Source organism: Cavia porcellus, unplaced genomic scaffold (genome assembly GCF_034190915.1).
Source record: "Cavia porcellus strain 051 isolate PalLab524CR breed Dunkin Hartley unplaced genomic scaffold, mCavPor4.1 scaffold_17, whole genome shotgun sequence".
Lineage (NCBI taxonomy): Eukaryota > Metazoa > Chordata > Mammalia > Rodentia > Caviidae > Cavia > Cavia porcellus.
Window position 1 is genome coordinate 66248363 of NW_026947500.1, and position 26033 is coordinate 66274395.

A 26033-nucleotide genomic window follows, 5' to 3' on the forward strand; every position below is an offset into this window, starting at 1 on the left:
TCTGCCCCGAAGCCTCTACCGGTCCGCTCTCCGCGACTCCTTCCGTGCTTCAGTCTGCCCCGAAGCCTCTACCGGTCCGCTCCCCGCGGCTCCTTTTGTGCTTCAGTCTCTCTCTCGAAGCCTCTACCGGTCCGCTCCCCGCGGCTCCTTTTGTGCTTCTCTCTCTCTCGGGGGTGGAGGCACTGGCTATATATAGGATTAATAGCTAGGCAGACTACCCTGTGAGGCGGGAACTTAGTGGGGTGATAAGAAACAGGTGCCACACAGGCGGGCTCGATGAGAGGGGCAATCCAGCCCAGGCTTTTGTACTTTCCCACAGGCCTCGCAATCACCGCGTCTGATGACTTGACAGTGCCACGGCTCCCAACAAGCAGGCAGCACCATTAAATAAATCTCCACCTCGTTATGGAGGATGTGAAGGCAGGCAGATGGCTCACCTGGCTAACTCACAGCAAAATGGGGGATTTCCAAATAAGCACAGAAGGGCCTCCCAGGGAGACCCACATCAGGCTTCTGACCTCCAGAAAAATGAGAAATAAATGATTGGAAGCAATTTAATGTCAATTTGTGATAGCATCAATAGGCATCAAATGCTGTGTAGCCATTACCAATAAAAATTATTTGGAAGAACCAAATTTTAGGCTTTCAAGTCAGTTTAGCCCTGATCGTGCAAGGGTGTTTTGTGCTGGCGGGCGCTATGCAAAATTTCCTGCTACAGAGAATTTCCCGTTTAATAAATATCCGTGTGCTTCTGCTCTAGACGCCTTGATACTGAACGAAAAAACATAATCCTCTGTTAACACTGGCAATGTCCGCTCCACTTTAAACTCTTACCTAAATTTCTACATTCTTTTCCATTTGTTTTCATTCATGATCTTTTAATTTTTATTCTCTTTCAAGTTTTCTCTCCCTGCAAAGGGTAGAATTGAACATGGTTCTGTGGATATATGTGGGAGGTGTGCCTATTTGGGTGAAAAAATGATTACAAACACACACAGGAGTTGGTGTTCCCTCTACTCACTACATACATTTTCTTAAGCTCAGGAAAACCATCTTACGTATTTCATTTATTTCTGGCAACATCTAAATTATATGCATTTTCCCCCACACCACCTTCCGAAAAGAAGTTAGCTGAGGCTCCAGGGTGTAAGCAAAAGAAGGGGAAAGCACCATTTTTAAGACAAAGTACTTAACGCTGAGTGGGAAATTAGTAGCAGTTAACGTTGCCTAGAAAGTCTTGGGGATGTGGCACAGGTCAGGCAGCTAGGAGGTGCCTAAGCAAACAGGACCTTAGACGGAGACAAACAGGGGTGGGAAATGTGTCCTCTTTTATCTCAATCTCCCCCTTTTTAAAAATTTATTTATTTTATTATTTTTTTAATTAAGGGGAAAATTTTGTAACTTTTTTGATTTCCTATTAACTAGATTTGAAGCCCTGTATTGCTCCCACCATCTTGTTTTGACTGATTTTACTCTCTTGCATTTTGTTTGATAGTATCAATTTTGAGGAGATAGGCAACTACTTTGAAGGCAATAAGATTCACTATGACGCCCATGCTGGTTTGACCATTGTCTTCTTTTGAAGTCTAGTAATGTCTCCAAAGTTTAGGTTTTATTGGGTTTGTTCTGTACTGTTTTGTTCAATTTTATTATACCTGATGATATAGACAACTCTTTTTAAGGTAGCAAGGGGCATTATGGTAACCATTGTTGATCACCTTGTATTCTGTTTTTACATCATGTACTATGCCCATCCTTTGTTTTCACTGACTGCTTTGTTTTGTCACATTTGGTTTTATTCTCTTCCAAAAAAAAAAACCTAATAAGAGCTGTGGGAGTAATAAAACCCAAAATGTGTAAATGTTATTGTAAAAAAGAGAAGAAAAGGAAGTGCTCTAAAGGACACAACTGCAGGTGTATTTACGTGTGTAAGATAGATGACCATATTACTGTTTTTGTTAGATCATTGAACACAACTGTTTGCAGTCTCACTGTTTGAATGTCCACTTTGTATGTTCAATTTTGTAAGCTGAACAACTATTTCTAGGATGACAATATGTAATCTATTAACTAGTGATTTCTTACTGTTTATTTTTGTTTGAAGTTCTGTATTACTTGTACCCTTTTACTGTTTTGTTTTCTTTCTTTAAATAAAATTTTTATAAAAGAGAGAAATGTAGGCAGCAGCAGGAAGGGGAAAAGGAAAGCAGAGACATTCCATCTGCATGAAAACTAGCTAAGGTTAGTGGGGAGCAGGCAGCAAGATGGCACACAGCTTCTCAGTCAGCTTCTGAGGAGCGCCAGCTTCTGAGAAAGTCTAAGAGAAGAAAACTCAGATGTTATTCTGAGGAAATCTAATCATGCGCTAGGGAAGTAGTTTGCAAAGAGACAAAGAAACCTCAGCCGCCTCTGGGAAGGCTGTGGGCTCACAGTACCTGGCCATAAGGCCTTGGGGGGACCCGCTGAGCTGCAGGCTGTGACCGCCCAGGGTGCCCCAGCCCTGTGAGACTGATTCCAGAGCCCCTGTGCCTGCAGCTTGTGCTGTGCGTCCATTCCTTGCTGCATCCGTGAACACCTTTCCCACAGGGACATGATGCTTTTGAAGGGAATGATTAAAGCAATTAAACGAACGCATAAAAATTACATCCATTGGGGCTGGGGATTTAGCTCAGCGGCATAAGTGCCTGCCTTGCAAGCAGGCAGTCGTGAGTTCAATCCCTGGTACCGATAAAAATAAAATAAAATAATAAAAAAAATTTAAAAATTACATTCAGCCATGGCCGACCATCTGAGGTTGTAATGCAACGTGGAAGTTTCTAATCAGAGAAATGCGTATCTACCTCCTCACATGCAAGTTATTCCTTTGTGGTGAAAGGTAAGTCTTTCTTCTAGATTCTTAAAAAATGGACAGCATGGTGTTATTGCCGAGCGTTGTGTCACAAGCAGCAGCAGACTATTAGAAAAGGGGACCAAGCCCGTTAAGTTTCCAGCAATTGTATTAAAAATCCGTTAAACTTTATTGGACACTTTCTCAGATGGGGCAAAAACCACACCATGCCGTGTGCTCACTTCCGTGTGGCTCTTCAGTTCAGCACACTGAGCTCTTTAAATCTGTATAATTATCCTTTGTCACTATTCTCTCACTATTCTAACCTAGTTAAAATTTTAAACATTGAGTGGTGAGGGTCACAGAGCCAGTTGCATTTAATAAAGATACAGCTATCTTCTCTAACCGGGTTAGAAAACAAATATGACTGTAGGAATAAAAAATATAATCAACAGTAATCAATTCTTCCTTCGATATAGTCCATAAAGTTAATCTTAGTGTAGAAACAAAGTAAACCGAGTGAGCCAGCAGAAGCCACAAGGGCCAGGAGGAAACCCAACAAGTTAACCCGAAAAGGAACGCTCCTGCACTGTTGGTGGGCGTGCAGACTGGTGCAACCACTGTGGAGGTCAGTCTGGAGATTGCTCAGAAACCTGGGATTGGAAGTGAAGTCCCATTCGACCCACCTATCCCACTTCTGGGCATATTTCCAGAACTGAAAACATCATACCACAGTGATATATGTGCACCTATGTTTATAGCAGCACCATTTGTAATAGCCAGATCTTAGAAACAAACTAAGTGTCCATCTACTGAGGGATGGATAAAAAAGTTGTATTTTTATACAATGGAGTACTACTCAGCTATAAAGAATGATCACACTGAGATATTTACAAATAAATGGATGCAACTTGAGACCATATTCATAAGTGAAATAAATCAAACTCACATGTATAAATACCGTATAGTCTCCCTTGTGTAAGAATGGTAAGAGTACTCAATATTTTATGGTAATCATGGTTTCCCATTATATTGTTTGAAGTCTTACAATGTTTTCATTCATTGGTTGGAATGGTTTTATTTGATCTTGTTATGTGTGATGGTATGAACAGCCACTTTGAAGAAAACAAGACATTATGGCAGCTTTGCTGTTTTAATATAATCTTGCTTTGAAGTCCTACCATGCTTTTGTTCTTCTGTTTCAATTGGTTCTATCATATTGTATCTTATTGGATTTTAATATGTGTGATAGTATAAACAAAATTATCATGGAAAATTAGATATTACTGTAGCCATTGTTCTTTTCCAGTTATTTAGTTCTGAATGCCCTGTAATACTTTCATTCTCTTGAATGGTTTATATACTATTTTGTTATGTTTGATATTATTGTGTGTGAAGGTATGCTCAACTATTTCAAAGAAAGAGACATTATGGTAGCGTCTGTTGATATCTGGTTGTCTTGTTGAAGAAGAGCTGTGTTGCTTGCATTGCTCTGTTCTGATTTGCTTTTTTGTGTTCTCTTTTGTTTTATTATCTTTAAAATAGAATTAAAAAAAAGAAGTTAACCTACCCGTCCCAACAACAAGGTAACACGAGGACTGGGATGCAAGAGGCTTGACCCCCTCCCACCAGGCAGGCAACTGGCTGAACACAGGAACACAGGTAGAGCTGACAGCAACCGAGGCACAAAAAGAGTTCGGTGCTTGTCTTGTTGGATTGACTTTCTAGGCCTACAGCCAATAGTCTGAGCATCTAGAGGATAACAGTATGCAAATAGCAGCCACGGGGGATTTCTTTCTGTCTTGTTTTTGAAATGCAATATTGTTTTCACTGTTGGTTCCATTCTCTTTTATTAGAATTCCTATTTTTTTTTCTGGAGTATGTTTTTCATAGTTATTTGTTTAAGGAGGTTTAAAAACCATTGTACTTTGGTCAGAAAAATAATAAGTGTATCTTATAAAGTTAAAAAAAAAACCCTTGATGTTTTGTTGGCTATTTCGTGACTGCGTTCGTCATTACCCTGCTATTCAGCTATTTGACATAACTATTGCAAGGTGACCGCAGTGAGATTGCACACCAGACGTGTGGGAAGGACACGCATGCGTGCACCGGAAGTTGCTGATTGAGTGACGTGGCTGGGCCGGAAGTCACACTCCCCTCTGGACCAGCAACAGAGCAAAGACTGAACTGATTCCTGGGGGTAAAAGAGATGTACAGGGCTCCGGATCTAGCTGAGTCATACAGTATTTGCAAGCGCACAGAAAGCTCTTGGTTTGATCATTGCCTACTGGTAAGGAAAAAAATGATACATATGCAAGATGATATGGATGAGACTAGATTTGGGGGGTGGGGTAATATTTTAATGTAGAGCTAGACATTCTGAACAACCTTGTCAACAAGATAAGTCAATGAAAGAAGACAGTGTATCAACCAAGATACCAATTCTCAAACCAAATCAATAAATTCTCTTCAAATGGACAACTCTTCACAATACACTGGGTAGGAACAGAATACAGAAAGAAAATAATTTTCCAAAGCAATAAACTTACTGATTTCAAAACTAAATTGGTCATATTAAAGGTCATTCCTGACTCTAAGGTCACATGGAATCAACCTATTTATTCAAATTTGTAGCTGACTTTAATTGCCAATATAATTGTCCTATACCAACAGTATAACCAAAGTAAAACCTTGGACTCTTTTATTAGCACATAAATGAAAAATAAGTCAATGTGACATGTTACCCTACAATACTTATTAATACAAAATCTGATTGTTCCATGGGAGAAATGAGAATTTCCAAACACTTCCTGTCCAAGGACGGGAACAAGTTTGGGGGAGTAATAAATGACAAAAAAAAACCTGAAATCACTAGAAAGAAGAGACAATCCAATAAAGTGACTTAAGTAAATTATTTAGAGAACTACATCAAAGAAGGGGAAATGGAAGACAGTAAAGGAAAAAACATCTTGTTGTACAATCTGATCAAAGAATCAAAATTCTGAATCCAAAATTTCGGCCCCGAAATGAGAAGCATTTCTACCGAGGCGGGCCAGCTGGTCCTCTGCTCGTTGCCCTCCCGAGAAGTCCTCTCAGCGCTCTCTTGATGTCTTCATTCCTCAGACTGTAGATGAAGGGGTTCAGCATGGGGGTGACCACGGTGTACATCAGCGAGGCTACTGCAGTAGAGCACCAGTCTTGGGTGACAGCAGAACTCAGGTACACGCCCAGCCCTAAGGTATATTTCTTCTTTAGCAAAATACAGTTACAGACTTTATCTGCAATCAAACAAATAGAGTTTGACCTCAGGGCTGTCTGCATTCTAGGCAAATACTCTGTCCCTCAGATCAGTCCTGGCTTTTTAATAAAACATCATGACCGTACATGACAATGAGGGGCGGAGTCACAGCACAGCATACATGTGCAGTATTTAATCAACAACATTGGAACACTGGGAAATCTTTTGTGTCGAGAAAGTTAGTGTCTTGTCTTCTAATTCCTTATTAGAATATGTGCAATTAAAAACCCAAGAGAGCACTTTGGAAGACCTTTAGTGTGATTCTTAAGATTATGAATATCATGTGGTAAAAATACACAGATACTTGGGTGAGCTGTAACCCCTGAATCATGCTGTGACACATAAACATGTCTTCCTCCTGTGAAATTGTGCTTGGTTCCCATTCATCAACAAACCCTATCTCCCCTCCCTTACCATTCCAGCAAACATTATTCTACCTCTGGCAGTGACTTTTTAATTTTTAAATTTTGATATGCGTGTCTTCATTCTTTGATATGGTTTTAATATTAGTGTGTGCTTGGAATGCATAATGATTACATTCATCTGCAGAAATTTATCCACCTACAATCAAATCCAGTCAGCTTATTTCCGTGTCCCCTTCCTGTCCTCCAGGCTCCCCTGATGCCCAGACACCACCCTATATCCACAGTGTCACCCTCATTTCTTATCATCTTTTATTTGCTATTCAGATCATATATATTTCAGATTTAACATGATATCTATATGGATAAATATAGTACACACTGATTGAAACAGTTGAAAAGATAATCTGAAACATGAATCAGAAAAGACACAGAATATAAAGTATTTTGCAGGTTATCAGTTCACGGTAAAATTGTCACACGCTTGTGGAAGCAGCAGAATGTGACGGGAAGTCTTCAAAAATCACACAAGGAACAGTCTCTAAATTTTTAGCTTGTTTTATATAAACAAATGACCTTAATGCAGATTAAATGTGTCTTAATCAAATCAAAAGGAATGAAGCCTTCCAGATCCTGGCTGAATGGAGGAATTGTATAAAAATGTATCAAATCATAGCAAGCCAAGGACAATCAAAAAGCACAGAATTGCATAAAGGAGCTGGAAATCCACGTGTTTAAGTGTGTGAAATGCTTTGCTGAGCAAAGATGCGGAATCTCACTTTATATTGCTTATTTAAAGCAAAGACTTGCAGGTGGATAATGTGAATTAGACCATTCTTCCAAAAGGAAGAGAGCATACAGGGCGCACTCTGATGGCTTCTCTGCTTCCCCTCACAGGGGCGTCTGTGACTTCGGCTCCCTGAGGGCAGGCGCCTGGGCTTCTCCTTCAGGCTCCTGCTGCGCTGTCTCTCGTCCTCCCTCTGGTCAGCAGCAAACCCCGGGGCACTGGGCGCACTGTTCACCGCTCCTGCCAGCAGCAGGAGTAAACAGAGCATAGTGGATAATCTCAGGGCTGTGGCTGGGTGGCTGGGAGACAGCAGCCAGGTCACCACCTGCTCCCGCTGGGCACACTGGCTCTCGGGGGACCTCGGGCCCAGCGCTCTGCCACCTTGTGCTGCAGCATCTGCTGAGCTCCCAGACACACCTGGATGCCATCACGGGAAAGGAGGTCCTGTGTCACCGTGCAGATGCCCCTTCACTGGGTACTGCTGGACACTCAGCTGTGAGGGAGGAAAGCCGGTGGGCAGGAGCTGGGCGTCAGTCTCCAGGCAGAGTTCAGATCTCAGTAACCGCCGTGTCCTTCTACGCAGGCTGCACAGCTGAGGGCCACCCGGGGGGCATTCGGGCACCCATATGGGCTCGGTGGCCCTATGTCCCTCTCCTTAACGGTGGTTTAGGCACCAGTAAATCTGCTTTCTATTCCCGTTCTCCGTTCTCCCTCCTGCCTTTCAGGAGTAAAACCTTTTAGCGCTTTATCTTTCCTATAAATTAGAGAGCTTTTATTTTTTTTTTATTTAAAGAAAGCCAGAAAAAAAACAAAATAGAAAAGAAGGATAGTACAATACAGAATTCAATAAAAAATTTTTAAAATTTAATACTAAGGAATCAGTAGTTGATACTGACATATTATCATCTTAGAAATTGTTTTTCAAGTTAAAAATCAAAGCATAAAAACTGGCCAAACATTCAGACATTGACAGTGTGAGTGTAAGTGTGTAAGATAGATGACCTTATGACTATTTTTGTCAGACCATTGAACAGAATGGTTTTTTAAAAAGTCCAGCACTGATGAGTTATTCTGATGAGGTCTCCTACTGAGATATCTGTTCTGATCACACTGCCTGGTATAAAAATCATGCCATGCCTGTGCCATAGCTCAGAGGGCCAGTACACACGCAGAGCTCCTGAACCGACCAGGAGGAGCCGCTGGGAGCCGCTCGTACTGCACAGCAGCTGAAGGCCTGGGCCGGTGACGGGGAGGGCTGGACACAAGGATCTTCTGCAAGGCTGACTGGGGGGGTTCTTGGGTGAATAAGGTTCTCTGTTTTCGTTCTATCAAATGCCCTTCCTCTTCTCGCAAAGGCCATCACAGCAGCACCAGAGAAGTGGAGGGAAGTGACGCTGAAGCCTGCACTCAGGCTGATGGTCATCAGGACACTGCTGGGCAGCCAGGGGACACGGAAGCAGAGCGTCCCAGGGCCTGGAGGCAGAGAGGGAGCAAAGAGGGGCCCAAGGAAGGAGCCCAGCCACCCCCTCCAGCTGGTGCTGTGGAAGGGGAGTCAGATGCTCCTGGCCTTTCTCTGTTCCTGTAAATCAGTTTCCAGTTTTAATACAATGGCACAAAATGGCTCTGCACAGCGGGGCAGACAGGGCACCCCGGAAATAGAGAAGAGGACATGGAAATAATCCCACGCCACTAAAGCCCTCCGGGTTCCTGGTGAAGATTGCAAAAGTGAACTTGGGAGAAAAGAGAGCCTTTGAACAGCTGCTGCGGGGCACACTGGAATTCACAGGCAGAAGCAACCACGTGTGGGGCTGGGGATTTAGATCAGCGACCTAAGTGCCTGCCTTGCAAGCGCAAGTCCTGAGTTTGATCCCTGTTACCGATTAAAAAGAATAAGAAGAAGAAACCATGTGTACTAAAATTATCTTTAAAATGTCAAAGACCTCAGTGTAAGACCGGAAGCTTTGAAATTAGTAGCAAAAATGTAGGAAAAGCCTTTCAGGTTATGAGCTCAGGGAGGGACGTCTCCAAAGAGTTCCAGCAGCACAAAAATATCAGCAAGAGTCAGCAAGTGGGAATCCATGAAATTAAAGGGTTTATGCACAGCCAAGACATGGCGGAAACATTCCACAAAACAGCACGCCGGCTACGCTGGTGAAAGAATACATAAAGATCCCCGAAAATTAACATCAAATCTAATAATGAACAGGCACTGAGCAGGACAAGTGCAAATGGGCAAGAACTGTACAGAATGTGGTTGATATTTTCGCTATTACAAAATGCAAATCTATAGTATGTTGAGGTTCATTTTACCCCCGTCATCATAGCAGAATCAAGAGCACACATGTGGGTGAAGAAGAAAATAATTTTATTTTAATCGGAGGGAACGTTCGGCAGCACATCTACTGTGAAAGTCAGTGCAGAGGTTCCAGAAAAACTACCACATGGCCGCCATGGGAACCAACGGCAAACATCCTCAGTGTATAATCAGAGCATGAAAATTATTCTGCTCCACAGGCACCCGTGTAACCGTGCTTGTCGGGGTGCCCAGTACCCAGGAATGGGACTAGCCAAGGCTCCAATCAGAAGACGTGATGTGGATGAAATGCATACTCAGGGAGGTCAGTGACAGACAGATGGACAGGGAGACACAAAGATTACACAGACAGACTGATGGCAGGTATACTGATTAGCTGACTGACATATAAAATGAATAAAATGATGTCATTTGGAGAAAAATGGGTGGAACAGGAGAGATTATGTTATGCAAACTAAACTGGACTCAGAAGAAAACTGTGTCATGTTTTCCTCTCCTCAATGGAACTGCAAATAGAAACGGATGACGTGAGAGGAGAAAGGAGACCAGGAGCGGAACAGGAATAGGAAGGAATCGGGGGGAAAGAGCGGGGTCAGGACATGGAGAGTAATAAGAACAGTAACGCAGAGCAAAGCACATCGCTGCTGGGACGATTGTGCAGAAGGAAATGCCTTACGGTGTGTAACTGATCTGCATTGATAAAGGTAATTAATTAAAACTTAGCTGCTTATATCTTCAGAAACATTGAAATCAGAGGAACGGGAATTCCAAGTAAACCAGGGCAATGGTGAGTTTCATTCTCAGCTGGGCAAAGCATCCCAGCCTGAGGCCCGAGGTTTGGGTCCCGTGATGGCAGACACCCCTCCAGCCTGAGACAGCAGATTCTTTCAGAGTTTTCTTCCAAAGAGTCTCAGCAGAGCCCTCTTGACATCTCTGTTCCTCAGGCTGTAGATGAAGGGGTTCAGCATGGGGGTGACCACGGTGTACATCACAGAGGCTGTGGCGCTCGCGTGTGAGCTGTGGGCTGAGACAGAACCGATGTACACGCCCAGGCCTGTGCCATACAATACAGAGACAGCCAAGAGGTGGGACGCACAGGTGGAGAGGGCTTTCTTCTTGCCCCCAGCTGAGGACAGCCCACGGATGGAGGAAGCAATCTTAGCATAAGAACAAAGGATGCCAGTGAGGCAAACCGTAGCCAGCAGCACGGGGGCGAAATACATCACGAGGTCATTCAGAAGGTTTTTGGAGCAGGCAATCTGGGCCACTTGATTGAGTTCACAGAAGAAGTGAGGGATTTGGGGGTCAGTAGAGAAAGACAGGTGCAGAGCCATTAAGCTTTGCAGCAAAGCATGCAGAACACTCAGAATCCAGGACCCCAGAATGAGGAAGCCACACCGCCAGGGGTTCAGAATGACCGTGTAGCGGAGGGGGTGACAGATGGCCACGAAGCGGTCGTAGGCCATGACAGCCAGGAGGAAGTTGTCCAGCTCTCCAAAGAGCAAGAAAAAGGACATCTGGGTGATGCAGCCTGCGTAGGTAATGAGCTGGCTGTGGGTCTGGATGTTCACCAGCATCTTGGGCACAGTGGTGGAGGTGAAGCCCACGTCCACAAAGGACAGGTTGGAGAGGAAGAAGTACATGGGCGTGTGCAGGTGGGGGTCGGAGACGATGGCCAGGAGGATGAGCAGGTTCCCGAGCACCGTGGTCAGGTACATGGAGAGGAAGAGCCCGTAGACCAGGGGCTGCAGCTCTGGGTCCTCTGAGAGTCCCAGAAGGAGAAATTCTGAAATTCTGGTGCTGTTTTCTGCTTCCATATGGTGGATGCAACTATCAGTGAAAAAGAAAAGTCACATAAGTCCTCTTTGAGCAAAAGGACATTACTAGTTTTGTCGAATTTCCACAAATTAAGTTTTGCAGTCTATAAATTGCAGTCATTGTATAACTTAAGGTCCCCTGGGGAAATTCCTCGTGCCATTCCTGATTGGAAATTTCTGTGCCTCTCTGAGGTTTCTCCCCTAAAATCGTGTCTTTTGTAGATTTCCTATGAAATTATTTCTCACAATTGAGAAATATATATGGGGCGATGACCATGTTGTATGAACTGTTTGGAAAATGATGAGCAGAAGCTGAAAACTAAAATTTCTACCTCCCAATGGTTGAGAAAGAATATATTCAAAAAAGAACATCATATATTATTGCTAGTTTTTGGTGAGGGATTGTGTAGACTTGCAAATGCATACTCACAGAAATCAACGTATAGAATATGTGTAACCGTTTAGATATCAATTATACCTCAATAAGTGAACCTCTGTTGGAAAACAGAGATGATCATGTAACATCCAATGGGATCAAGGCTCCATAAAGAAAATAAAAGTTTTGAAAGAGAGAACAGTCAGGAGATTGTATGTGTGTGCCTGTGTGTGTGGGTATTGGCACACACAAGTGTGAATATTATGCTGGGCATGGAATCCTGGACCTTATTCATGCTAACTACATTCTCTGCCCACAAGTGCAAGGCTGTGAGTTCAAACCCTGGTTCCAAAAAACCCAAGATCCCAATGCATGTGTTACCCTCAAGTCTACATTCTGATCATTCTCAATTAGCAAATGTTTCCTGCTGTTCTATATAAATTCTGTAGGGTAACACCCGGGAGTCTGCTCTCCTACACTGAAAAATATCCTCTGTGTGACTGATCCAGAGAGCACTAGGTCACACACACACACCTCACCTACACGGACTTTACCCTTAGATTTCATGACTCAGGTGAAGAGATTTCACATTCCTTGTTCACTTTTATGCTTGCACAACAGTGTGTAAATACATGTACTTCGTATAGAGTCGGATTTAAAGAAAATAAGAAGCTATCAGATAAAAGGTGTGGTGGGGAAGAGACTGAAACCAGGCTAGATAGAACAATCTGAGAGGTGTTAGTAAAAAATCAAAAGCAGCCTAACAAAGACTCGAAATAGGATGCGAGACAGGAATGATTTAATGACTTCAACAGGGAATAATAACTCAATTTACAAAGATCTATAAGAGATTAACATATAATTGAGGTAAAACATCTGCATATATCCTTTTAGACAGGGATGGAGTTCAGGTGCACAGAAGGCATACACGGGGCTCTGGTTCAATCTCCAGCATCACAAAAAAATAAACTCTTTCTAAATATGTATGTGTGAAATACATTCAAGAAAATAAAAGGCGATCTTCAGTCAGATGAATATAGTATGTTCTAAGTGATGACCAGAAATAATGTGCTTTGTAGAACTAGATCAGAAAAGATAAAATAATGTATATTCCCCAACATACTTACATACAAATTTTTAAAAACTACATGCAATAGTGAATGTGGATAATAACTGTAATTCTTATATCTGGAAAAAATGCCATCTGTTAATATCTCTTCATTCCTTTTGTGTAAGTATCTAGTTCATGTCTTGTACTCTGAGTAACAACTAGAAATAATGATACATGGCATATTAGTTATTGTCTTATGTTTTGTTATGAAATTTTGTTTTCTTATAAAGTAAGAAGAGAAAAGTCTAATTAAAAACAATACTCTGACCACATTGCATAAATGCAAAGAACTACATAGGCAATGTAAAAAAAACAATTATTGAAAACAATAACACAAATACATTCGGATGCACTGGTAAGAAAAAAATTGCAAGCAAACTTCATTACAGTAATACCCTTTTTAATCTATCAAAGGTTTTCATCTGCGTGTCTCCATGAGGGGAAATAACTGAAAATGTGTGCAGTACCTCCTGTACTGGTACTGCAAGGTCGTATATTCAGGAAATACTCGGGTCCAGAACTCTCCGATGTAAAGATGCTGCAAATGGAAACACACCCTACAGTGTGCATCATCAAGAAGAGGAGACACAGCCCACATCAGCGTCTGTCCCCTCACAGCTGAGGTCCTGTGTCTGTGCTCCAGGTTCGCAGAAACATATTCTCACAGTAACCTGGAGCCACTCTGGTCCTATTGCTTCCTCTTGTAGCTAAGTTTCCACTGTCCCTCAGCTGTGAGCTGTGGCAGTGCTGAGCTCCAGGGATGCCTCTGTGTTTACCATGTAACTGAACACTGAAGTTAACTGAGCAGGAAGAGTCTGCAGCATTGCCTGCTCTCTACCCTAAAGCAAATTCGCCCTGAAGTGAGCAAATTCAAGCAAGTCCCTCAAGCAAACTCTGCTAGCTTTCAGTCCCTCTGAGCCTTTCCTTCAGCACCCCCGGAATTCTTGGGGTCACCTGGATGGAATCTTTCAAAAAAAGGTCTCTGTGTAAGCACCTCGAACACAGGCTGGAGACTTGGTGATGGGAGCTCTATCCCAGACAGGACAGCAGCCTTAATGAAGCCTCAGACCCCAACCCAGGGCAATTTATTTAGAAAAGCACCTTGCCCAGCTCAGCACTGCACATTCTGAAAGACAATTAGTGCAGGACACATTCGCATCTCCCAGTAGATTCTCCCTCAGGCATTAGTCCCTCCCTCTTGCCTTTCCAAACCTTATGGGACTCTGCTCTCCACAGAAAATTTTTCCTGCTGATTCCTTGTTATACAGCTCAGATTAAAAATCCAGGGGAATCCAGGATCAGAATTCCTTCCCAGTAAAGCTGCACAAAGTACAAATATGTACTAATAAAATGAATAATATCTAAAAATCATCAAATAAATTATCTGACTCAGAAAATCCCAAAAAGAATGAAAGACAAATTGGGAACATAGGAAGATTCTGGGTCGCTTTACATATTCTGTATTTGGGTCAGTGTTCTGATTATGTGGAGAAATTTTCAGATCTGAAACTTCACTGAACCTTTGAAATGGTGCTTGGCCTGTGTATTTTCCAATTCATTTGTACTTTTAGCAAAGTTTCCTCTAGTATCTTCTCCCCACTATCCTTCACCCTTGAGAAACTGGTAACAAAAGCAAAATCCTTGGGCTCACCCCAGCACCTAGCAAGTGGACACAAATGAAATTAAAAGGCTATTTAAAGAAGTCATAGAAAAAAACTTTCCAAACATTGGGAAATGGATCTGGCATGCTTATAAGTGAGGCATATAGGACTTCACCTGGCCATAACCAAAGTAAATCTACATCCTGACATATAATAATCAAGATCCCAGAAATTCAGCCCAAGAACAGAATATTAAAAGCTGCTAGAGAAAAGAGACAGATCACCTATAAAGGAAAACCCATCAGAATCACGGCAGACTTGTCAGCACAAAGCATCCAGTCAAGGAGAGGTTGGAGGGAAGTGTTTCAAACCCTCAAAGAAAACAACTTCCAACCCAGATTGATGTACCTTGAAAAACTATCTTTCAAAGTTGATGGAAAAAAGATACTTCCATGATAAAGAACACCTGAAGGAATTCATGACTACCAAACCAACCCTACAGAGAGTGCTGAAGAATATTCTAGAGGGAGATAAAGCATGATTCAAGGAACAGCAGCAGAGGAGGATCCCTAGACAAGACAGGCAACTGAATGAAGGGAAAAGTGGGGGGCCAATAGCAGGAGGACAGCAGGGCAGAGGCAGACCAGTGTGTGCTGGTTGTAACCATTAATGTAGATGGCCTCAGATCAGCAATAAAAAGAAACACAGGGAGAGGGCATCAGGAATCAAGATCCATTGATATGCTCTATATAAGAAACACATCTAACTGGAAAGGAAATTCATAGACTGAAAATCAAAGGAGAGAAAACAATTGTTCCATGTGACAGGAGACCAAAACAAACAAACAAAAAAAAAACACAAACAAAAACCAAGAGTAACTTTCCCATTAACTACAGAATGCATAAGAAAGATATGGTATTATTAGGCAGTGGAAAGCTTCCCAGCAATAAAGTAGAATAATCTCAGGGCTCCTGTAGGTAAATGGACGCAACTGGAGATCATGTTCATGGCCAAAACAGTTCGAACTCACACGCGTGACCCCGAGCATAAGAAACAGAAGGAGGTGGTGGTATCCAAAAGCAAATGGAGGAAACCCCTGGGAGGGAAACGTGCAAACTACTGGTAATTTCTTACTGTCTTGTCTTGAACTCTTGCATTGTTTACACCATTTTGCTAGGTTTGGCTTTGTTCTGTCTTGTTTTGTTAGGCTTTACACTGTGTGATGGTAGGGGCAGCTATTTTAAATATAAAGGGATAAAGTACGGTAATCTTAGTTTCCTATTATTATGCTGTGAAGCCTGATAACACTTTCATTCATTTGTTTAATTGGTTTTATTCTGTTTTGTTTGATTTTTTTATGTGTGATGGTATGAACACCTATTCTGAAGAAAATGAGACATTTTGACAGCCACTGCTGATTTCCTGTCATCTTATTTCAAAGTCCTACCATGCTTTGTACTTTTGTTTTGATTGGTTCTATCTTGTTGTGTTTGATTTTATTATGTGTGACGGTATGGACAACTTTTAAGGAAAATGAGATATTGTAGTAACCATTGTTCATTTCCTGTTATCTGGTTTTGCAGTCCTGTAATGCTTTCATCCTTTTGAATGGTTTTATACTATTTTGTTTGCTATTATTGTGTGTGAAGGCATGGTCAACTATTTCAAAGAAACCAAAAGACATTATAGTAGCCACTGTTGGTGACCTGTTGTCTGGTTGTGAAGCTTGGTATTGCTTGCATTGTTCTGTTCTGATTTGTTTTCTTTTATTTTATTCTCTTTAAAATAAAAAAATGAGAATCTGCATTTAAACAAAATTCCCACACAAATCCTCTGCACACTGAACCTGGAAGAGTCTTGATTAGTACGGGATCTCCTGGGGTCCTTTCTCCTTCTGCTTGTGCTGGGCGTTGGTGGGGGACACTGTCCTGTGCTCTGTCCAATGCTGAGCAGCGTCCTTGGTCTCCACTCTCATGGCGCCAGATGGACCTCCCTCCAGGGGACAAGGGGGTTTCTCAAAGTATTCCCAAGTGTTCTTTGGAGAGAAAATCATTCTGGTCATGGAGCACAGTTTAGGGCATGAGAGCTGGGAATATCTGGAGAGGTTCCAATGAGAGCCCATCGGTTTACCATTTGTTACTTTTGACAGATCCACATAGACCCTGTAAGCCCAAGAGCTGCAAAGTTAGAAAAAGGTTCTTAGTGGTAGTGGCCACTAGAATGGACATTTATAAAACTTAAATGATGTCATGATCAATTGCATTATCAAGGAAGTGTGGCTAAAAGTCTGAAAATTGCTTATAATTGCCACACACTTGATAAGCGATTTTCTTCTCTACTGAATATGTTGTAAGCTGTGGAAGACATGAACTTGTCCTTGGGAAAAATGGAAGCTTCGGTGATGTCGGACAGGCTCCTTGATTTTAGACTTTGACTGGAACCCACACACAGGATTGGGACAAGATGTAACTTTAGACCTCTCAAAAGCGAGAGAGTTTACGGCAAAGGGGGAGTGAAGTCTGCATTCACCTCGATTTTACACCTGAGCTCTTGTCACAAAGCATCTTCAGAGAACATTTTCTGTGCGGAGCAGCATCCCACGGGGGTTGGAATGACTAGAGGGAATTTGCTGATGCCCAAGGGAGAATCTGCTGGGAGACAGGAACATCTCCTGCGCTGACCGTCTTGCAGAATGTGCAGCCCTGAGCGGGCAGGGTGCTTTTCTAAACGGATTGTCCTGGTTTGGGGATCTAGGCTTCACTTTTGTGTCTTTCTTGTCTGGGGCCAGAGCTTCAGTCTCCATCTCCAGGTCTCCAGCCTGTGTCCGAAGTAAAGGGTAATTGCTGACCTTTAAGAATAGGCGTGGAAGCTGAATTAAAAGTGGGATGGAAGAAATAAGGAGGCTCCAGTTTACTGTGAGAATATGTCCGGAGGTCCCTGCCATCCCTGGAGTGTAGACACAGGCCATCAGCTGTGCCGGGACAGAGTCTGACGTGTGCTGTGTCTCCTCGTGTTTATGATGGACACTGTAGGCTGTGTTTCTATTTGCAGCAGCTTTGCATCAGAGAGTTCTGGACCAGAGTTATCCTTGAAGATCCAACCTGGCAGTACCAGTACAGGAGGTACTGTCCACATTTTCAGTTATTTCCCTCATGTGAGAAGTCAGATGAGAACCTTTAGTAGATTAAAAAGGATATTGTAGTAATAAACTTTGCTGGAAGTTATTTTCTTGCTGCTGACTCTGAATGTATTTGTGGGTTTGTTAGCAATTCCCTGTATAGCAGACTGTCCATGTAAAATCTTCGCTTTTGCACAGTGAGGTGTGTGTGGGGGGGGGTGAGTACTCTTTTTAATGACGCTTCTGTTTTTATTTTATGAAAAACTAAAATTCATAACAAAATGATTTTAGGATAACAATAGTCAGTATACTACGTGCTATATTTTCAGTTATTCAGGGCAGAAGGTGTAAACCAAAGAGAGTCTTACAAAAAAAGGAACAAACAGAGAATACCACAACTACATTTCTCTACACATAGGAATTGGGGATTTTTACCACCTTCACTGTTTGCCATTTAGCTTTTAAATTTGTGTGTAAGTTGCTGGTGGAAATATATACATATTTGAATTTTTACAAGGCACATTATTCTGGTCATCACCTAGAAGACATTGCATTCATTTGAATAAAGCTTATGTTTGTTTCTGAAATACATTTAACACATACACAGAAAGAATTTAGCTATTGATTTTTGTGGTGTTGGAGATTGAATCAGAGCCTGTGTACCCCTGAAATACATCCGCCTAAAATGATATATGCAGATACTTTAACTCAGCTGTATGTTAGTTTCTTACAGGTCTTTGGTTACTGTGGTTCTTATCCATAACCATTTTGCATCTTTAATAGCAATGTTTTTACACTGCTCTGTGTGACCTGCTTTAGTCTCCCCGTCTCACTGTTTCTCTCATAGCTTCTCCTTTTCCTTAAATTTGCTTTGTACACAGCACCTGTATTCCTGGCACCCAGGAGTTACTTGTGGAAATACAAAACAGAACATGTGTGTAAAATTCTCTCATTTGAATCTAGAAGTGTAAAGGCAGAGCCACTCTGTGAGGGGATGGGTGTGTGTGCCCTGATGTCCTCCGGGCTTAATCACACTGAGGAAGGTTTTCAGTGTGAAGGAACAGACTCCAGGGTGCCACCACATAGAAGTTATGCAGAACACGGGGAAACACATGCTCTTTGGGAATGATCAGAATGCAGACTTCAGTGCAGCACATCGATGAGCATTTGCAAAAATAGAGACAGAGACAGAAAGAGAGCGAGACAGAGACATAGAGAGAGGAAGACAGACAGATCAAAACCCAAAGCCTCACAAGGACAGGGAGTAAATGCTGGAAGTAAAAATTCACAGATGGGATTCTTGAGTTACAATGGGACCAGATACACACGAGTCCTCCAGACAAACGCGGAACGGACAGAGGAGCTCTGTCTTCATTTCTTATGAAATGCTTAAAACCAGAAGCTCTTCGTCCGTTTTCTCTTCTGAATGGTTGGCTTATTCCTTTTGCCCACTTTTCTCCTGAGCTGTTCAGTCTGTAGACGCTGGACACTAAAAGCACAGTAGAACCGTTTCTCCTGGAAGCCTTTGTTGCTGCCCTTTGTCTCTGGTCCTGGGTTAAGGCGAGCGGGAAGGTTGCACAGCTGAGGAAGAGGCTTCCTGCTCCCGCCCTCCCAGGAGTCCCCTGAATCTTAACACCGTTTTAATCCCTCAGGTTCATTCCGTTCTGTGTGCTCTGTTGGTTGAGTGGATGTTTTATGCTTTTAAAATGTTTCTGTAGACAGAGGGCAAACCACAGCCCTCTGGAATGGAAAATGAATGGAAATTCATCTGATGGCAACAGCTTGCTGAATGTCTGTCCCTCTGTAATATGTAATATGTGCCCGGTGTGAGAAAACCGTGTTATTTACACAGGAGTCCTCACTGTGATTCCTGCATCTAAGCCTGATGTGCTCAGTGTGTGTGTGTGTGTGTGTGTGTGTGTGTGTGTGTGTGTGTGTGAACTAGTAACTCAGGAGTGAGTGCAGGCTTCCGAGGAGAGGGGCTGGTCCCCCCTTCACAACACAGAAGCCAGAACTGAAGGCAGCACAGGAGGTAACCAAGGGCGTATGTCAGAGCCTGGGGGATTTTGACTCTACCAATCAAAGCAAACATTACAGCAGCTGGAAAGAGAGCCGCCTCTTGTCCTGAACATTCAGCAGCAATAAGGCTGCACACTGTTCTGGGTGCCAGGAGTCAAAAGCAGGAGTTGGGTGCAGGAGTGAAGGCCTCAGGCACCCCAATAAACACCAGCACAGACCCACACCTGCGACCTTTTTCTCTCCCAGAGACGAGGTCTCGCTTGCAGCAGAGCTGGCCTCTCACCCTGGAATCAGTGACCTTTCCACTTCCACGTCCAGTGGAGGAGCAGACGCCTCTGCACACAGGTCAGTCCTCGTTCTGTGTCACAGGTGGCCCCTCTCACTCCCTGGTCACAGGGCTTCCTTGTTAGTGATGAGCTCCTGAGAGAAGCATCTTCTCCAGCGCCTTTGACCCTCTGCTCCTCCTGGGAGCAGTGCACAGCCCCCGAAGCCCTCCTGCTCCCCACCTGTCTTTCTGGGTGTTTCTGTGCAAATGTCACTTTGTCCCTGGTCTTCTGGGAATAATCAGCAAACACAGAACCCCACCAACTCTCCTTTCCATCTGTTTTCACCACATTTTCTACAATTGGATCTTGAAGCGTCCTGTAACCAACATGCATTACAGGGGTGATCCCCACGGTAGAGCTACTGGGAGGTGGTACAGTGGGTGGAGATGGGCTTCGGGAGAGGTCTTTATACTCCTAGGGGGGCACATCCTTGAAGGAGACTTCAGACCTGCAGCCCACTTTCCACTTTCTTTTCCCTCCTGCTCATGATGTGGTGTGGATATTCTCTCCCATTCACTCCTGCTGAGAATTCTGTGCTTCCCAGTGTTGTGGGGCCAGCGCGTCATTCAAAACCCTAGCCAGCATCATCTTCTCTCTTTACAAGCTGACTGTTCCTGGGAAAAGGTCAGGAAAACAGCACTTAGCATCATCAGACATAAGAGTTTTACAAAACTGTTTATACCCCGTCTATCATTTTACTGTAGAGATTTTGCTTTCCTTCATTGTTTTTTTAACCTTCTCTTATTTTGAAGGGAGTAAAATACAACAGGAAAAGACAGAATAAAGCCAATTGAGACAATGCAGTGAAATTGTTCCACAACTTTAGAGCAGGATACGGGGATAACAGGAATAGGTACCATAGTATATCTCCTTATCTTCACAATAGTTGTTCTTTCAATCAGGTACAACAAAATCATACCAAATACAGAACATTATAAAACCTATCAAAACAGAGTATTGAATAGAGCCATGCAATTAATCAAAACAAAGCAAAACACTGATAACAATATTTGCATTCAAAGAGATAATAGAAGGAAATCCCCCGTGTTTGCTGTATTGCATGTGGTCAACCTCCCAAGAGGTGCGCAGACCTCTGGCTCTTGTTTGCTAACCTGGCGGGGATGTTTGATTCTCAGCCCACACACCAGTAGGTTCACGGCTGCCTACCAGGGAGGCGAGCAGGTTCCTTTGTTTCCCAGCACCCTAAGTACCAACATAGTGTGGATCTTGGGAGACGCTGGCTGTTCTCTCCCTGGGGCATGCACCTCTTGCTGGAGCCATGGCTCCTTCATTGTTCATTGATTTTCGACACAATGCCTTGAACATGGGCCATTGTCAATTTATATTCCTCAAACATATGTTTTTTTCAATAAATTCTTACAATATTGACACTTTGCTCATGAGATAGAACTTCTTAATGAGACATTATACTGTAGCTGGAATCTGCTAAAGGGTAAAAATCTATGCAAAACACAGAAATTATTTTCCTGACTCTAGGAGATCTGGATGGAAGTGTAGCTCAGTAGCAAGAGCCCCTAACTTGCAAGTGAGAGGCCCTGAGTTCTACCCACCTTAGTGCAAAAAGGCTAACATTCATGTCAGGTGAGTCATGCATCCTTTGGTAATGCTGCTTTTCTCACTCCATTCTTATTTTGGAAGTTATACCCAAAGCATGGAACCAGGAAATGTTACGTGGCCTTCAGAATTTCTCCTTCTGGGACTCTCAGAGGACCCAGAGCTGCAGCCCCTCCTCTACGGGCTCTTCCTCTCCATGTACCTGACCACGGTGCTCGGGAACCTGCTCATCCTCCTGGCCATCGTCTCCGACCCCCACCTGCACACGCCCATGTACTTCTTCCTCTCCAACCTGTCCTCTGTGGATGTGGGCTTCACCTCCACCACTGTGCCCAAGATGCTGGTGAACACCCAGACCCACAGCCAGCTCATTTCCTACGCAGGCTGCATCACCCAGATGTACTTTTGGATGCTTTTTTCAGGGCTGGACATCTTTCTGCTGACGGTGATGGCCTATGACCGCTACGTGGCCATCTGCTACCCCCTGCACTACACGGTTATCATGCACCGCTGGCTCTGTTTGTTGTTGGTTCTAGCCTGCTGGATCATGGGTGTCCTGATTTCCCTGTTACACACCCTCATGGCTTTGCGTCTGTCCTTCTGCAGCCACTTGGAAATCCCACACTTCTTCTGTGAACTGGATCAGGTGGTCCACCGTGCCTGTTCTGACACCTTTCTCAATGACATGGCCATATATGTTACTGCAGTGCTGCTGGCTATCTGTCCCCTCGCTGGCATCCTGTTCTCTTACTCTAAGATAATTTCCTCCATACGTGCAGTTCCGTCAGCTCGGGGGAAGAACAAAGCGTTTTCCACCTGCACCTCTCACCTCTCGGTGGTCTCCCTGTTTTACTGCACGCTCCTGGGCGTGTACCTGAGTTCTGCTGTCACCCAAGACTGGCGCTCTACTGCAGTCCCCTCGCTGATGTACACCGTGGTCACCCCCATGCTGAACCCCTTCATCTACAGTCTGAGGAACGAAGACATCAAGAGAGCGCTGAGAGGACTTCTTGGGAGGGCAACGAGCAGAGGACCAGCTGGCCCACCTCGGTAGAAATGCTTCTCATTTCGGGCCTCAAATTTTGGAGTCAGAATTTTGATCCTTTGATCAGATTGTGCAAGACGTTTTTCCCTTTACCGCCTGTAATTTCCATTTCTTTGATGTAGTTCTCTAGATAATTTAATTAAATCACTTTATTAAGTGTTCTCTTCTTTCTAGTGCCTTTTATTACTCCCCCAAACTTGTTCCCCTTCTTGGATCGGAAGTGTTTGGAAATTCTCATGTCTGCCCTGGAACAAAGCAGACTGCTTATGAAAAATTGTTATACAATAGCGTATCATGTTCAATTTATATCTTTTGTGTTCTACAGCAACTTTGAAGGATTTTGCTGTTAGTAGAGGACAATTATACTTGGCAATTAAAGTCAGCTACAAATTTGAATAAATTGATTGATTCCATATGACTTTAGAGTCTGGAATGACCTCTAATATGACCAATAAATTTTTGAAGTCGGTGAGTGTATTGCTTTGGAAAATGATTTTGAGTCTGTATTCTGTTCCTTCCCGGTGTATTGTGAAGCATTGTCCAGGTGAAGAGAATTTAATAATCTGACTTCACAGTTGGTTGGTACACATTATTGTTACACTGAGTTACCTTCTTTGTTCTGTTGGTCAGAATGTCTAGATCTGAATACAGATACTGTCCCTCACTCTAAATGAGAACCCTCATCAATATTATCCTGTATATATTCTTTTTTTCCCCCTTTCCAGTGCTGGTGATCAAACCCAGGGCTTCATGCATGCTAGCAGTGCCCTGTCACTGAGCTAACCCCGGCCCTGTGCATCTCCTTTCCCCCAGGAATAGTCCAGTCTTTATGTTCTGGCTGACACAGGACTGTGTCTTCAGCCCAGTCGTGGGACTCAGAGTCACCCACTCCCTGTGCACACAGGCGTGTCCTTCCACCGTGTCTGGGGTGGAATCTCACTGCAGTCACCATGTAGTACAGTTACTTTAAATAAGCTGCATAGCAGGGTCATTATGAATCTTGTCACTAAATATACAAATAAATTTCAAGATTATTGGCGTATGGTTTTAATTATCCTCAGTTCCTTTTTCTTTTGATTATTGTATCACTTGACTATTGCTGTACAGGAAGCTGTGCTAAAATTCAGTAGTTAGGTGTGACACCATTTTCATCAAAAATGCAAGCGCACAGTTGGGGGCTCCTCTGACCACTGCTGGGCACCGCCCAAGTCTGAATCCAGGTGTGAGTTGCTACTTGGTGTTTTCAGGATCCTCCATGACATGGCAGGCAAATCTAGCGTTTCCCCTGAGCAAATGACTTCTGGCCAGTTTTTGACATTTCTGCACTGAGATTTGCTTTCAGGGCAGGCCTTCCCGGGATTCTGGTGCAGAGGTAAGTTTGGGGAGCCCTGTCCCAGGGCTTCGTTGCATCCCACACACTGTCCTTCCTTTTGCACAATCTCTGATGCCTGCTTTTGCAGTTTCTGTTCAAGGTCCACAAGAAGGAGAAGGCTCGAGACAGAAATTTGTGTGTATATACATATGAGAGCTAAGAGGAGTGCACCACAGACGGTGTTAGTTCTTGGAAGAGAACAGTTGGTGCTCCCAGGATTAGCCTTACTTTACGTGTCTGCATCTGGTAATCTAAGAACCCATTTGGAGGTCACAATATGCAATATTACACCTGTTATTAAATTCCCATCATCTGGATTTGAAAATCTATACTGTGACTGTTTAGGGTTTGTTGTTATTGTTGCTTGTCTGTTTTGCTTTTTGTCTCTCTTTTCCAAGTATTTTTTCTATTAAATATGTAAATGAGGAAACTTTAAACAGAGAAAAAGAATGAAAAGTTTCTAACTCAAGAAAAATCTTTCAAGGCTTTGGCTCAAGCCAGATCTCCAGAGAAACACCGTGTTACTTAACCAGTTTTCCATCTCAGTTTATTTAGGGTGCTCCTGCATGGGTTGTCAAACAAATCTGGGGTGTGTGTGAGTGTGGGTGTGATGGCCCCTGGGAACGTCTATGATTAGTCAGAATGTCACCTTAACACACATAATCAGTTTCAAAACACAATTAGTTGAATGTTCCAGGCAAAATTGTGCAGACAGGATGGATTGCGGTCTTTATGAACCTAGCATTGTTTGACCTTCATAAAGAAGGGAAAGTACTCAGTGTCCTAAAAGAAAGCGACTGGGAATATGAAGTAATCTCAGTGGAGGAGAAAAGGAGGTAATTCCCACAGTGCAGTGGCATCCAGAGGGAGCTGACGAGATGAAGGGCGGAGGGGGAGGTGCTCGGTTACTGCAGAAGTCTCCCTTCTACAGTTCTCATGTGTGCCATTTCCCTCTTTGCCTCCCCAAAACAGAAAAAGCGGTAACAATGGAATACCAGAAGTCACTGTTTTCTCAGTTGTCGAAATTCTGTTTATTTTATCGCCCAGTATTCTAACACAGATGAGATAAACAAGCTCCATCGTAAGGACCTGTATTGTACCACACTGTCTAGAAGGACACAAGGTACAACATCATTTTTAGTGGATGAAATCATTCACTTTTCCTTCTTTGCTTTAACTATAATAAAATATGTGAATATTAATTTAAACATAAGGTAGGTTAGTCTCTGTGTCTTAAAATATATAAAAGAAATAAGTTCAAAGGGGAAAAGAAAGATGTCGTAATCTCTATATGTCAAGAAAACCTTCGTGAATGTTTACTGTATCATTGATAATTCTTATTAAACTTTAATTTGGGGATCATTGTAGGTTAACATGCATATGTACAAACTAAGCCTGAGAGATCCATGAATGGTTTACTCAGTTTTCCCAACAGTAACATCTCATAACACTGTGGTACAATGTCACACCCAAGGTACAGACGCTGATTACAGTCACCACACAGGACAGCTCTGCAGAGAGGCTCAGCGCTGGCCTTTGGAGAGCCTCCCTGCCTTCTTCCCTTTCCTGTCCTTGACCTAAAAGAACCACCAATCCACTCCCTGTTCCCACACTGTTATGAGGGCAGAAATGTCATCTAGCATTCAAAGCCCTCTGCCCCAGAAAAATGGAGGAGTCGGTGTCTCTAGAGGCTTGTTTTGCTCATGGCTCTGGTCAGCGCTTTGGACATGGAGCTGAAAAACTAGCCAGGTCCTGAGTGTGAGAACCATGGGACGGTCAGATGGAAGGCAGAATTCTGGTGCTCCACTGCGCCCTGGGGTGACCACAGTCAGCAGTAAAGCACTGTATGTATCAAAATCGTTAGACAGAGGACCCTAGAACTAACTCACTATAAAGACATGATTAAGACTGAAAGTGACAGATATGTCAACAAGCCGGGCTCACCGCTCTTTAACATATGCATGAGTCATACGCCGTGTTGTCTCTCATAAATATGCATTGATACTATGTAGTGTTCTAAAACTAAAAAGTGTAAAGCCCCAAACGAGTACCCATACAATGCACTAACATGTTGAAGTCCACATT

At 43.2% G+C, this 26033-nt stretch overlaps 2 protein-coding genes across 2 annotated transcripts; one reads left to right on the top strand and one right to left on the bottom strand.

Annotated features, from left to right (window-relative positions):
* Nucleotides 1-10475: 10475 nt before the first annotated feature.
* On the bottom strand, nucleotides 10476-11405 carry LOC134471233 (olfactory receptor 7A17-like). Its single transcript, XM_063229302.1, has one exon. It carries the CDS (start codon nucleotides 11403-11405, stop codon nucleotides 10476-10478), a length of 930 nt encoding a protein of 309 aa, XP_063085372.1.
* Nucleotides 11406-19784: 8379 nt separating this feature from the next.
* LOC134471025 (olfactory receptor 7A17-like) lies at nucleotides 19785-23039 on the top strand. Its single transcript, XM_063228534.1, has one exon. The coding sequence runs from the start codon at nucleotides 21566-21568 to the stop codon at nucleotides 22583-22585; it is 1020 nt and encodes a 339-aa protein (XP_063084604.1). The 5' UTR covers nucleotides 19785-21565; the 3' UTR covers nucleotides 22586-23039.
* Nucleotides 23040-26033: the final 2994 nt, after the last annotated feature.

Bases quoted from the DNA above. Each gene is read 5' to 3' on its own strand.
- LOC134471233 (XM_063229302.1), bottom strand. From the start codon at position 11,405: ATGGAAGCAGAAAACAGCACCAGAATTTCAGAATTTCTCCTTCTGGGA.
- LOC134471025 (XM_063228534.1), top strand. From the start codon at position 21,566: ATGCATCCTTTGGTAATGCTGCTTTTCTCACTCCATTCTTATTTTGGA.